Source organism: Saccopteryx leptura, chromosome 3 (genome assembly GCF_036850995.1).
Source record: "Saccopteryx leptura isolate mSacLep1 chromosome 3, mSacLep1_pri_phased_curated, whole genome shotgun sequence".
Lineage (NCBI taxonomy): Eukaryota > Metazoa > Chordata > Mammalia > Chiroptera > Emballonuridae > Saccopteryx > Saccopteryx leptura.
This window is the reverse complement of record NC_089505.1, coordinates 65,456,739-65,470,796: the sequence shown is the minus strand read 5'-3', so window position 1 is coordinate 65,470,796 and position 14,058 is coordinate 65,456,739. Positions and strand designations below refer to the sequence as shown.

The following is a 14,058-nucleotide window of genomic DNA, read 5'->3' as shown; positions in this document are numbered from 1 at the left end:
TTCTATTTTTCCTCATGATTAAATACTTGCTCACAGGCCTGAGACCCCACAGGGGCGGCCACCCCCAGCTATCTGACAGCAAAGCTCTGGGTTTTTTTTGTTTTTGTTTTTTTAATTTTTTAAATTCATTTTAGAGAGGAAGAGAAAGGGAGAGAGACAGAGAGGGAGAGAGAGGAGAGAGAGAGAGAAGGGGGAGGAGCAGGAAGCATCAACTCCCATACTGTGCCTTGAGCAGGCAAGCTCAGGGTTTTGAACCGGCGACCTCAGCATTTCCAAGTTGACGCTTTATCCACTGTGCCACCACAGGTCAGGCACTGCTTGGTTCTTACTGTGGTTTGGGCACCTCCTTTTTCTAGTTAACAGTTCATGGAGTGATTGATATGGTCCGATTAGGTTGATCAGTTTATTACTGTTTTCCAGTCATCCCATTTTTGATCCTCGTTCCTCTCTCCTGCCTCTTCTTGGATTACTTGAGTACTTTTTGAATTCTTTTCAATTTATCATTTGGAGCTTGGCATTTTTTCATCACTGCTCTAGGGGTGCCACCCACATGTGGACCTGCTTAAAGCTCGTAATGTACCACTTCATGGACAGTGTAGACACACTGCCACGGTTGAAGCAGGTCCCTGAGCCTCTCCACTGTCTCATCAGTCCATGCTAGAGCTGTTGTACAGATTACATCTACACACATGGCAGAGTCTGCAAGACAATGTCAGAACATTTGCTTTAGTCATATATATTCCAAATTAATTAAGAAGAAAAAGTATTTAAAAAAAATTTCCCTGCCCTGGCCAGTTGGCTCAGCGGTAGAGTTTAGCCAGTCGTCCTGGCATGTGGAAGTCCCGGGTTCAATCCCTGGTCAGGGCACACAGGAGAAGCGTCCATCTGCTTCTCCACCCCCACCCAGAAGCCATGGCTCAAACGGTTTGAATGATTCAAACAAGTTGGCCCCAGGCGCTGAGGGTGGCTTCATGGCCTTGCCTCAGGTGATGAAATACCTTGGTTGCCAAGTAATGGAGCAGTGGCCCCAGATGGGCAGAGCATCACCCAGTAGGGGGCTTGCCGGGTGGACCCTGGTGGAAGCGCATGCAGGAGTCTGTCTCTCTGCCTCCCAATTAAAAAAAAATTCCCCATTTATCTACCATTTCTAGTGCTCTTCAGTGTGTCCTGAAGTTCCAAGTTTCTTCTGGAACAATTTCCTGTGAGCCTGAAGACCGTGCATTAAGCATCCCTCAGTGCCCTGGCCGGGTAGCTCAGCTGGTTAGAGCACTGTCCTGACACACCAAGGTTGCAGGTTTGAGCCCTGAGTGCATGAATATGTAGAGCAATAAATCAATGTTCCTCTCTCTCTCTAAAATCAATAGTATCTCTTATAGTGCATTTCTGCCAGCAACAAATACCCTTATATACTTCTATGATTGACTGTTTCCTTCCAGCATTAATTTTTTATTTGATTTGAGAGAGAGGGAGAGAAACACTGATGTATGCATTCATTGGCCAACACTTGAATGTGCCCTGACAGAAAATCAAACCTGTGGTCTTGAAGTATCTGAGAAGTCCAGGATCATCTGAATCATAGCTCCTCTGCATGGTGTTATTGCGTCAGGCTGCTTTCAAAATTTTTTCTTCATTTTTGATGTTCATATTGGTTATAGTATGTCCAGGAACAGTTTCTACACACACACATACACACAATTTATCCTGTTTGGGCTTCATTGAGCTTTTCAAATCTGTAAATTTATGTCTTTCACCAAATTCCAGAAGTTTTAGGTCATTATTTACTCATAATTTCTTTTCTTCCCCACTTTCTCCTCTTCCTGGGACTCCAATTATGTATATATCAGACCTCTTGAGGGTGTTTCACAAGTCCTGGAAGCTCATTTAAAAAAATTTTCTTCCCTGGCCGGTTGGCTCAGTGGTAGAGCATCGGCCTGGCATGCAGAAGTCCCGGGTTCGATCCCCGGCCAGAGCACACAGGAGAGGCGCCCATCTGCTTCTCCACCCCTCCCCCTCTCCTTCCTCTGTCTCTCTCTTCCCCTCCCGCAGCCAAGGCTCCATTGGAGCAAAAGATGGCCCAGGTGCTGGGGATGGCTCCTCGGCCTCTGTCCCAGGCGCTAGAGTGGCTCTGGTCGCAACAGAGCGCCGCCCCCTGGTGGACGTACTGGGTGGATCCCGGTCGGGCGCATGCAGGAGTCTGTCTGACTGTCTCTCCCCGTTTCTGGCTTCAGAAAAATACAGAAAAAAAAATATTTTTTTTTCCTTTACACTAAATTTCTTTTTATAAAAATTCCTTTTGCCCCGCCTGTTGAGCTTGGTTAGAGTATCACCTGGAAATGCAGAGGTTGTGGGTTCAGTCCCTGGTCAGGGCACATAGAGGAGCAGATTGATGTTCCCGTTTCTCTCTTCCTTTTTCAACCTCAGCCTTTTGTTTTGTATTATCTAGAAATTAGTTATTTGCCAGGGGGACTGGCTGTCAGAATCTTCACCACAGAAGAAACAGAACTTCAATATCTCCTTTTTAATAGAACCAAGACTATGATATTTAGTGGGGAATCTTGCCCCAACATCCAGGTTAGATGGAAAGGCAGAGATCCAGGGACAGTCAAGGTCAGAGGCCACATTTTCTTAGCAAAGCCTGAAGGCCTCCTGGAAAAACAAGGATCGGTTGCTCCAGTCGTCTATGTGGCCTTCTCCATTGGAATCAAGGTACCGACCAGTCCTGCAAGTTGGCCAAGCTGAGGTTTGGAGGACCTGGCAATGAGGCCGCAGCCAAACCCCTGCCACCTGCAAATTGTGTGACCGCTAGCAAGCTGATACAAATGTTCCCATCCTGCAATGGTTTCTTTCTTCCTTTTTTTTTTCTCCTGCAATGGTTTCTTCTAAAGAGATTTACTTTTCATTGTTCAGTTTTCTCCTTCCTTAAAAAAATTGACGGTGTCTCTGCAAAACTTTCAGTTCTATACATACAACACGCATGTATTATCTACCCAAATAACAAATGAAATGTACAGTGCTGCCACCCTACAGTCTTTTGGAAAGAATCACCATCTCAAATGCATTTATATACTCTGTAACCTGAGCATTTGGCTTTGGGGAGTCGTTCTCAAGTGAGCACAAAGAAAACAGGCTCAATGTCACTCAACAGCAGCCTGATTAAATAGCTTATGGTTCATCTGTGGTTTCAGAATTCGATGCCTGTTGCACCGACAAGGATCTCCAAGGCAATGAGAAAAACCCAGTTGCAGTTATTTATAAATATGCACAATAGCAGCTAACATTGAGTAATTTGTACTCAGAGCACATATTATACATTTATCAGAGGAATGTACTACTGTCCCATTTTACAGATGGGGCAATCAAGGTACAAAGAGGTCACTTGTCCAGGGTCACATAGCTAAGTAAGTGGTGGCCTGGGTTTGAACCTGAGAGACTGGAAGGTTCTGATCTCAATGGCTGTGAGGGGTGATCTCTGGGAGCTAGTTATGAAGGTAGACACATATAACCTACACATAAAGCATCTCATGTATCTCTCCAAAACCCTGAGTTTAGATGTGATGTCAGCTGCTCCCATTCCATGGCCAACATTGAGCTGACAGGACCGTGCAGTGGGGAGAATTCTTCTTACTTTTATGCTGATCTATTGCTGGAAAGTTTTAGTGTAAGGTGGCCCTTCTGGACCCAGCTGAAGGCCCTCCATTAGCACCTGGGCCTGCCTTATGGTTTTCAGTGGTGACTAACTAGGTCTAAGGACCTTGCGAAAGCAAAGCCCAAGTCTCCTTGTCCTCAACGAGATCACGTCCTGCACGAAAGCCTTCCCCATCAGCCCACATTCAATCCCTTACCTTTTGGGTGAAGCTGTTTCCTCTGCAATATGGTCACAAACAGAATCTACCCCCATGGGGTTGCTGTGAGGTTTCAAACAATTTAGCTAAAGTATAAGCATTTTGAAAAGTACCAGGCAGCCTAACCTGTGGTGGCTCAGTGGATAAAGCGTTGACCTGGCATGCTGAGGTTGCTGGTTCGAAACCCCAGACTTGCCCGGTCAAGGCACATGCAAGAAACAACTACTATGAGTTAATGCTTTCCACCCCCCTTTCTCGACACTCTAAAAATTTAATAAATAAAACCCTTAAAAAAAAAAAAAAAGAGTACCAGGCAGGTACTGTGAACCTGTTAACATTATTATTAAACCATCTGACTTGAAAACTGCAACTTAAGCTTCTGTTTCCCCACCAGTAAAAGGACAAGTAGGACATAAAACACACATTGTATTTACTAGAGAAACACAAGAAACTGACAAAGTGCATCTGCAGTGCCAGAACAGGGGCCTGTGGTGGCTGAGAGCATCTGCCTTTGCAGGTACTGCCTTTGGGTTTGTGTTGAGTGGCACCTGTTCCGCCTTGGGCACACTAAGCACTTACAGGAGTGGCTTCTGCACAACCAGACAACAGAAGTGGGGACGCAGTGAGACCTGCCTCCCAAAGCCAGCTGTTTCCTCTCACACCTAGTGCCAGTGCCTCAGAGGTATGTCACTTTCAGGGAGGAGGGCCTGCTTCCACATGGGCCATGTCTCTCCTGGAGGTACTAGAAACCACAGCATAATCACTGCGCACTACCTGGAGACTTCGGGAAATCCATTTTATAATAGTGACGTGTACTACAGGAGAATATGAAATTTGATGAGAATAAAGACATTTCTTGCCTGGGGCTGGCAGCTTCCAGCACCACCTCCCTGATTCCCGAGGGGTCCTCCCTGCATGACTCAATCTCTGCCATGAGAGGTGCAGGATGGAAAAGTTTGAAAAGCTTCAGAGAAGAGTCTACAATGACAATTTTGTTTTTATCCATCCAGACCCACCTGCTCCCCCTTGTGACCAAGTCCCCACATTGCAAAGTAAAGGGTGTAATTAGCTCAACATTTCAAAGAGGGCGTGAGATTCATGCATTAATAAAACTGCTGAGCCTGACTAGACTGTGGCAGTGGATAGAGCATCGGACTGGGATGCGGAGGACCCAGGTTCGAGACCTTGAGGTCGCCAGCTTAAGCGTGGACTCATCTGGTTTGAGCAAAGCTCACCAGCTTGGACCCAAGGTCACTGGCTCGAGCAAGGAGTTACTCGGGTTTGCTGAAGGCCCACGGTCAAGGCACATATGAGAAAGCAATCATTGAACTAAGGTGTCGCAATGAAAAACTGATTGATGCTTCTCATCTCTCTCCATTCCTCTGTCCCTGTCTATCCCTCTCTCTGTCTCTGTAAAAAAAACCACACAAACAAACAAAAAAACCTGCTCAACTTGGTGCCCCTGATTTGACACTAAGAAACAAGGCCCCAGACCCACCTAGGGTGGGAGCTGAGGTGACCAGGTTAGGAGGGCTGCGAATTGAGCTCTGCCTCCATGAGACTAACCCTTTCTCAGAGTGCGACAGGATTCAATAGGAAAGGAGCTGATTTATTCAAACTAGCCAGCCCCAAACCTCCCACCATTTCACATCAAGGAGGAACCCACTCAGACTGCTGAGTCAAAAAAGACTTGGTGCTCCAGTGACAGCTGGCTTGTACCAGTGCTTCCTTGGGACTGGGGCATATTACTGAAGTGTCACTTAACTTGAAACTGAGGCCACGGCCAACTTTAACCACGCAATGCCAGGTACACAGAGGAGCTACACGTCACATTTTACTCCTTTTCCATTTTAACTCTCATCACTGAGAACAGCCACTATTTAACCGAATTGTTCAACAGACAACTGGAACCAGAAGCTTCTAAGCCAGGGGTCCACAAACTTTTTACACAGAGGTCCAGTTCACTGTTCCTCAGACTGTTGGAGGGCTGGACTATAAAAAAAAAACTATGAACAGCCTGACCAGGCAGTGGCGCAGTGGATAGAGTGTTGGACTGGGATGCAGACGACCCAGGTTCGACACCCCGAGGTTGCCAGCTTGGGCGCGGGCTCATCTGGTTTGAGCAAAGCTTACCAGCTTGGACCCAAGGTTGCTGGCTTAAGCAAGGGGCTACTCAGTCTGCTGTAGCCCCACGGTCAAGGCACATATGAGAAGGCAATCAATGAACAACTAAGATATTGCAACAAAAAACTAATGATTGATGCTTCTCATCTCTCTCCGTTCCTGTCTGTCCCTATCTATCCCTCTCTCTGACTCTGTCTCTGTAAAAAAAAACAAAAAAACTATGAACAAATCCCTATGCACACTGCACATATCTTATTTTAAAGTAAAAAAACAAAATGGGAATAAATACAATATTTAAAATAAAGAACAAGTAAATTTAAATCAACAAACTGACCAGTATTTCAATGGGAACTATGCTCCTCTCACTGACCACCAATGAAAGAGGTGCCCCTTCCGGAAGTGCGGCGGGGGCCAGATAAATGGCCTCAGGGAGCCACATGCGGCCCGCGGGCCATAGTTTGGGGACCCCTGTTCTAAGCTCTCGAACTTTCCTGCTTTACCCAGAAAAATGGTGGCAGGAATGGTGTTGGAGGGGAGGACTCCTGTCACGTTGAAAGCAGCCAGTGGCATTTCTTCAGGTTTGAAAAGGCAATTGGTGGGATCACACCATGTCGGAGGGAGTTTCAAATGTGGAAGAAAAACAAGTCCTAAAGCAAATAACTTTATTTCTACCATTCTTTTTTAAAGAACCATGGAAATATAGAAAATATAAAAAACGAAACAGCTGGGTAAATGAAGAACCGACACAGCCCTTAAACGCAAGTCTCCAGCGCCACATCAGAGATGGGGGAATCCCCCTCCCTATGAGGCCCCAACAGATCAGGAGCCCCAGGGGGTGGGACCCTGGCACCTGCCTTTTAAAACAAGTTTTCCTACTGATACTCAGCTTGCAAGGTCTCCCCACTTCCACCGCCCGCAGCCCAGGCTGCGCACACTAATCCTCCACTAGACTCACAGCACACCACAGGCCACCTGTTGTTTTTCAGAATCTCAAACTTTGGAGAAAATACCTCCTGCCTGCCATGTTTTTTCCTCTCAGGGCACTGTCTGCCTTTGGGACAGCAGGTCCACCAGTCTCACCCGGTCGGGCCTCTGTGTGATGGCAGGTGGGGAGGAAGTTGGGGGAGGCAGCGAGGGCCCCTAAGCAAGCAGGTGAGCTGGGTCCTGGCAGGCACCACCAGCTGTACCCCGCCACCATGACGGCGCCAGGACAAAGGGGTGTCAGAGGGCACTCTGAGGTGACTGCCACTCAGGGGAGCTGGCAAAGAGTTCCAAGCAGTCCTGGGTGAAGACAGACAGTCCCTCCGCCTCCTAATGTGTAGCAGCTGCTAGTGCTCGTGAGGAGCATGTCTGCACAACCTCATCGTTAGCAGGAAATGGTTTGTATCGATCCAATGACTTCACTTTTCTCTCGCCTGGAGATGCCTTCGTGGGGGAGGGCACAAGGGGACACACAAGGGCACGCTGGGGTTGGCATCCTGGGGCTGTCACGTCCTGGCTTCATTTGGGGCCGAGGCACTCCACAATCCCACTTCCCTTCATACCATCAAAAAGGAAGAAGTTGTTGTGAGGTGGGTCCCTTTGAGACAGGGCCTGGGGGAAAAACAAGAAGAGGGGTCAGCTCGTGGTTTAAAATGGATAAAGGCAAATAAAAAACAAAAAAAAATACAAAAAAGAAAACCCCAAACCAGATCTTCTATGAGCAGTGTGGGCAGTGGTTTCTCGATAGAGGTACATTTTATTCCCCAAGTGCTACCTGGCCACATCTGGAGACCCCTCCCCCCGCCACCCAAATTCAAGCAAGTTTATTTAGAAAGTCACAGAGGTAGAAAAAGGGAGCCCACTGTGCATGGGCTCAAGAAATGAGTCTCAGAGGCAGAAGAAGGGCCCCTGGAGCTTGGGAGAGAGAAGACAGAGGCAGTGTGCCGGGGGGAGGGAGAAGGTGCCAGCAGGCTCTTGAGACGGTGAGCACGCATGGGGACATTTATTGTCGTGTCTCTGTGTCGGGGCCTGCAAGCTTTGTGCCCTCAGACAGATCATTTAGCCTCTCTGAACCTTTTCTGTGTGAAACCAACCTAACAAATGTAATAATACCCTAGGCACTGAGAGAAATGATGTACCTCAAGCAGCGCCTAGCACGAAGGAGTGCTGCCTGGCAAACGCAGAGGTCATTTATGACTGAGAAAGGCAGCAATTCACTGCAACACGTCTTAGCTGCAGCCTTCATGACCCCCGGCACACGCACTGCACAGAGGGCGCTCCATGAGGAGACCGTGGCCCGCCCTCCACAGGGCAGGCCTGGGAGCTGCTCTTCAGCCCCGGAAACGGCAGGGGTCTCATGGGGTTAACAGGACACAGCGCTCAGGAACGGGGCGAGACAACCTGAGATCACAAGCTGAGTCACACATGCACATGTGTGTACTGGGTTCATACATGTCAGTGATAGTTCTAAGAGGTTCTGAACCCAAACAGGATGATCACTTGGACAGGGCATCCCCTAAGCAGGAATCTAGGTAGAGTTGCAGGATTCCCGGGAGCACCACGGTGTCCCTCGAGACAGGGGCTCATTTACAGGGTGCTCTACACACCCAGAACTTCTTGAACAGAGTGCCAATCCCATCCATTTCCTCAGCCCCCTGTCCAAGGGGAGGCACTGGGCATCCACTCTGTCAGGCATAGTGCTAGACACTAAGCACTCTGGGACAGTCTATGGAAAGGCAGAGAATTAGCACCCACCTTCCAGTTTCTGGTGAGAATGAAATGCGACCCACCTTGTAACGTGCCTGGCACAGCGCAAACTCCCAGTGAGTGTGAGCTGTGGTCAGTAACGGGCCGCGCTCCCTGAGAGGGACCTGGGCCCCCAAGCACTCAGGTGGAGGGCCCATGGCCCACACGACACTCCTGGAACAAACCCAACTTACAGATACAGGGTGACTCAGCATGGAGCTGGGGTGGCCGCTGCTGTCACTAGCACCTGGGACACTACTGGCAGGGATACCTACTGTGGACAGTGGGGAAAGGAAGGGTGACGTAACAGGGACGCGGACAAAACATGGTGTCTGCAATGACACAAGGAAGGAAGGAAATGAAGATGATTCCAAGGAAACAGACTTATACATTTGTCCCACCTCCTAATGTTTACTTCCGAGTGGTCAGGTGGTCGCTCAGGAGAGGAGGGTGTGCGGCCCTCAGCCAGTCGAGCCCCCGTGCCAGCTGAGGCGGGGATCGCATTAAGCAGGGGAAGCAGTGGGGACAGACAGCAGGGCATGGGGTGAACAGGGGGCAAAAGGTAAAGTGCTTCCCCAGCAGATGGGGGCAGGAGATTCCAGACACACCCAGCAACCAGGAATGCAGAGCTGCGGCTGGCTGCCATAAACAGAAACAAGATGCCGCAGCAGCTGTCCCCAGCAGGCAGCGAGGAGGGGCTGCATCCGAGGTGAGGACAGGGGTGCAAGCAAGCTGCTGCAAACTACGGAATCAAGGCCACCTGCCTTGACCCCCAATGTCCATCCTACATGAAAAATTCAGGGAGCAGCTTCTCCATGGGATGTACAGAGTGAGCCTGGAGGCCGAAGGACAGCTGCCCGGTCCTCACATTTGCAGTGCTGCTGGACAGGCGGGTTGCTGCTTTGGGACAGCACCTGAGGCACAACAATGGCCCAGAGGTGAAGAGCACAGGCCCAGAAACCAGACTGCCTGGGTTCGAATCCTGGCTCAACCACCTCCCTGCACCCCATCCCACCTCACAGCCTAGAGATCACACTTCCTCCTCACAGGCTGCTGTGAGGGCACAGGAGGCTGCCGTGTAGAGGACAGGCTTGGGGTGGCACACGGCGGACTTCTGGTGTGTGCTAACTACCACTGCTGTCATTATGGACTACAAAGTGCGCCTGTCCCCACCGCCACCTCACCCTTTTCATGTACCCAGGCACAACTCTGCTCCCACAGAAACAGCACAAACCATCACGACAAGGTCACTAAAGCTCCTAGAACCTGACAAAGGCAGTTAACATCTTTGGGCAGATGGCAAAGTCCCCCAAAATTATTTATTAGAGGGTATGCTATAGTTTTAGCAATCCAAATGTTCTTCTAGAAGAAATAGAAAATGCTGTGCTAATTATTGGTTACACGACTCCAGGTGAGTCTTCCCTTCTGAGCATGTGAATGCCAGCTGCCAGACTGGGCTGATGTCTCCCTCCTCTGCAAACATCTGCAATGTGAGCCTCAGGAGGAGGGTGCCGGAGGCCATGGTGACGGATAGAAACCCTAGAGTGGTTAAGAGCACAGATTTGAGAGTCCCTTCCCAGGGCCTTGACAGTGTCCTCGCCCTAAGAGGGGGTCATGCCAGGGCTCATTCACAGAGCCAGGAGAGCAGAACACCTGGGACTATCACAGCACCAGGTACCTGACTGGTTCAGCTACGGGAGAGAGACTGCACTATGGTCAGCTCTGGGAGTAGCGCAGAGCAGGCTCTCGGAGGCCATCTGCTGAACGCCCACCTGGATGGGCCCAAGAGAATGGGATGGGATGGCAGAGGGAAGGCAGGAAAGAGCGGGCGTGAAATACGAGGAGTGGGGCTGGGGCCAGAGACACCAAGCAGTCAAGACAGCCGGGCTCTCTCAGCACAGGCACAGCTGTAATGTGCACGTGCTGTGACTGTTTGTTTACCTTCACAATTTCCTGGGCCAAGATCCCTCCGACCACTGCACACACTGGGGCCATCTCGGAGAAGCAGTACCTGGAAGAGAAGACAAGTGGCATGAAGCACTGAGGGACAGGAAGGCTGGCAGGACACGTGGGAAGGTGGGTAAGGGGTGGCCAGTATGTCAATTCAGACCTCAGAGCTAATGCTGGCATCTAGGTGTGAAAATTACAACTGACCCAGGGCTCTGGGTGGCTGGGGAAGACTTCTGACCCTTGGCAGGCAGGAATTGTTTCACAACACTTTTTTTTAAGTTAAAGGAAAGACTATATTTGTACTTCCTAAAAATAAGGACCTACACTATCAGATGTTTCAGTGCCCCGGTCACATTCTCGCAATTCTCTCCTTACCCACAAGGGGCGGGGTGTCCATATGCCATCCACAGACAAATGTCAGGGGGACAGCCTGTGGTAACATGCAGGAGGCATGGGAAATTTGGGACTTGAAATTCAAGTATAGGGACAGAAAAGTCTTCACTACTCACACAGATACCGTCTCTTCTGGGCCAGATTGGGGCAGCCAGAGGACAAATCGGAGCTGATTCTCTCACTGGCCAATCCAAATCAACCATCATGGGGAGCTCAACTCTCCCCAACCCGACCTCCCCAGGGGAAGCACACTCTGCCAGTTCCCAGCCCTAAACTCAAAAATATTTTTTAAATAAGTGAACTGCGACACAGACAAGTGCAGCTTCTCGAAGGAACCATGTCAAGAGACCACCTTCAACCTTCCCAGTTTGTGCTCATTCTCCTAGACATTTTTTAAAGTGCACACATAGGCCCTGGCCAGGTGGCTCAGTGCATAAAGTGTCGACCTGGTGCACCTGAGGTCATGAGATCAACCCCTGGTCAGCAACACTTACGAGAAGCAAGCAATGAATGCAGAACTGAATGGAATTAAGTGAAACAAGTTGATGCTTCTTCTCTCTCTCCCTTCCTCTCTATTAAATGAATGGGGAAAAAATTTTATAAGTACATACACCTAAACAAAATAGTTTTGAGCCCAAGCACTATCAACTATTATTCATTCCACACTGTAATCTACTGATAGATATTTAAATTATTCAATATCACAGCCATATATCTTGGCGTAGTGTCCAAACAATTTCTTAAGGCAAATCCCCGAATACAGATTTGCTGGGTCATAATACATTTTGCCAAAATGCCCACCAGAAAGGCTAGACCCATCACCACCTCCACCAACTGCTGTGACAGTGCTCTCTGCTGACGCCCCAGCCGGGCCCAGCACGCCCACCTGTTCAGCCAGAGGCAACCTTTCCTCCTGTTTAGCTGGCTCCATTATAAGAGAACTATACCAAAGAAAAGTTAATAACCCAGAATTCTACTCAAAGATGATCAATGTGGGAATTTTTTCCCTTTAATATATATCTATATAAAAAGTGCACCTATTCTCTTGTGATAATACCAAGCAATATGATATTCTGCTTTTTCTCTTAAAAGTACAAATATTGATTGACTTACGACCTATGCAACTTATGACCATTCGACTTTACGACCACAATCACTAGCCACGACTGCTCTGCGTCTGGCAGCGCAAGAGTTGCCCAGTTGGGCATACAACAGTGCGGACCAGCTTCCGGCAGCACTACCATCTCCGCCTACACCATTTCAACTGTTATCCCAGACTCGATACAGCAATTTTGTTTTGTGTCTTGGATATTTTTCATCAAACCCCTCCCAAGATGTCTACCAAGAGGAAACTGTCTTTACAATGATCAGTTGTACTGGTAATGCAGTGTTTTACTTAAACCTGACGAATGTAAAAATAAGAAACAAAATGGTGTAGAGAATGATACAAATGGCATAAAATGAACAAAGAAAATTATGATATATAACAATGAAAAAATTATGATAAAATATGACTTAAAGATTTTATAACATCATTTCACAGTACTGTACATATAGCATACTCACCTTATGACCAAATAGTGTTACGACCGGTCTGTTGGAACCAATCGTGGTCGTAAGTCGAGCACTAGCTGTATATTATTTTGCCTGGCCTGTGGTGGCACCGTGGATAAAGTGTCAGCCTGGAACATTGAGGTGGTTGTGAAACCCTGGGCTTGCCCAGTCAAGGCACATATGACAAGCAATCAATCGAAGAACAACTGAAGTGAAGCAGCTATGAGTTGATACTTTTTTTTTTTAAGGCACACTCTTAGGTAAGAGGTGCTTTTTTTAAATTTATTTTTATTCATTTTTAGAGAGGAGAGGGAGAGACAGAGAGGAGAGAGAGAGAGAGAGAGAGAGGAGAGACAGAGAGAGAGAGGGGGGGAGGAGCTGGAAGCATCAACTCCCATATGTGCCTTGACCAGGCAAGCCCAGGGTTTCGAACCGGCAACCTCAGCATTTCCAGATCGACGCTTTATCGACTGCGCCACCACAGGTCAGGCTCTTTTTTTTTTAAAGACTTTATTTATTCATTTTAGAGAGGAGAGAAGGGGGGGAGGGGAGAGAGAGAGAGAGAGAGAGAGAGAGAGAGAAGAGGAGAAGAGGGGAGGAGCAGGAAGCATCAACTCCCATATGTGCCTTGACCAGGTGATCCCAGGGTTTTGAACCGGCGACCTCAGCATTCCAGGTCAATGCTTTATCCACTGCGCCACCACAGATCAGGCACACTTCTCACTCTCTATCCCTCTCTGTCTCCTCTCTCTGTAAAATCAATATACAACATCTATTTTTAAAAATTTTTATTTACTGATCTTAGTGAAAGAGGAAGGGAGAGAAAAAGAGAGAGAGAGGAATATCAATCTGTTCCTTTTAAGATGACTCTGCTCCTGTATGAGCCCTGACTAGGGATCGAACGGGCATTCCCTGTGCTTCGGGACAATGCTCTAACCAACTGATTTATTTGGCCAGGGCAATAAATGAAACCTTAAAAAAAAAAGGGAAAAAGGCCCTGGCCGGTTGGCTCAGTGGTAGAGCGTCGGCCTGGTGTGCAGGAGTCCTGGGTTCGATTCCCGGCCAGGGCACACAGGAGAAGCGCCCATCTGCTTTTCCACCTCTCCTCCTCTCCTTCCTCTCTGTCTTTCTCTTCCCCTCCTGCAGCCAAGGCTTCATTGGAGCAAAGTTGGTCTGGGCGCTGAGGATGGTTCTATGGCCTCTGCCTCAGGCGCTAGAATGGCTCTGGTTGCAACAGAGCAACGCCCCAGATGGGCAGAGCATCGCCCCCTGGTGGGCATGCCGGGTGGATCCCGGTCAGGCGCATGCAGGAGTCTGACTGCCTCCCCATTTCCAGCTTCGGAAAAATACAAACAAACAAAAAAACCAAAAAACAAAAAAACTTATTACTAACAAAGATACAGTAACTAATATCCTGTGATACTGGCACACAAGGACAGGCATATAGATCAATGAACTAGACTGAGTC

The 14,058-nt window shown here is 48.5% G+C and overlaps 1 protein-coding gene across 1 annotated transcript in view; it reads right to left on the bottom strand.

Moving 5' to 3' along the window:
- Positions 1-6,614: 6,614 nt before the first annotated feature.
- SAE1 (SUMO1 activating enzyme subunit 1) overlaps positions 6,615-14,058 on the bottom strand; it is a 93,075-nt gene continuing 85,631 nt past the window's right edge. Inside the window, exons 8-9 of the mRNA XM_066373858.1 lie at positions 10,635-10,704; positions 6,615-7,559 (exon numbers count right to left, since the gene is read on the bottom strand). Of these exons, the coding sequence (XP_066229955.1) occupies positions 7,467-7,559; positions 10,635-10,704 (163 nt within the window). The 3' untranslated portion in view covers positions 6,615-7,466. The remainder of the gene's footprint in view (positions 7,560-10,634; positions 10,705-14,058) is intronic.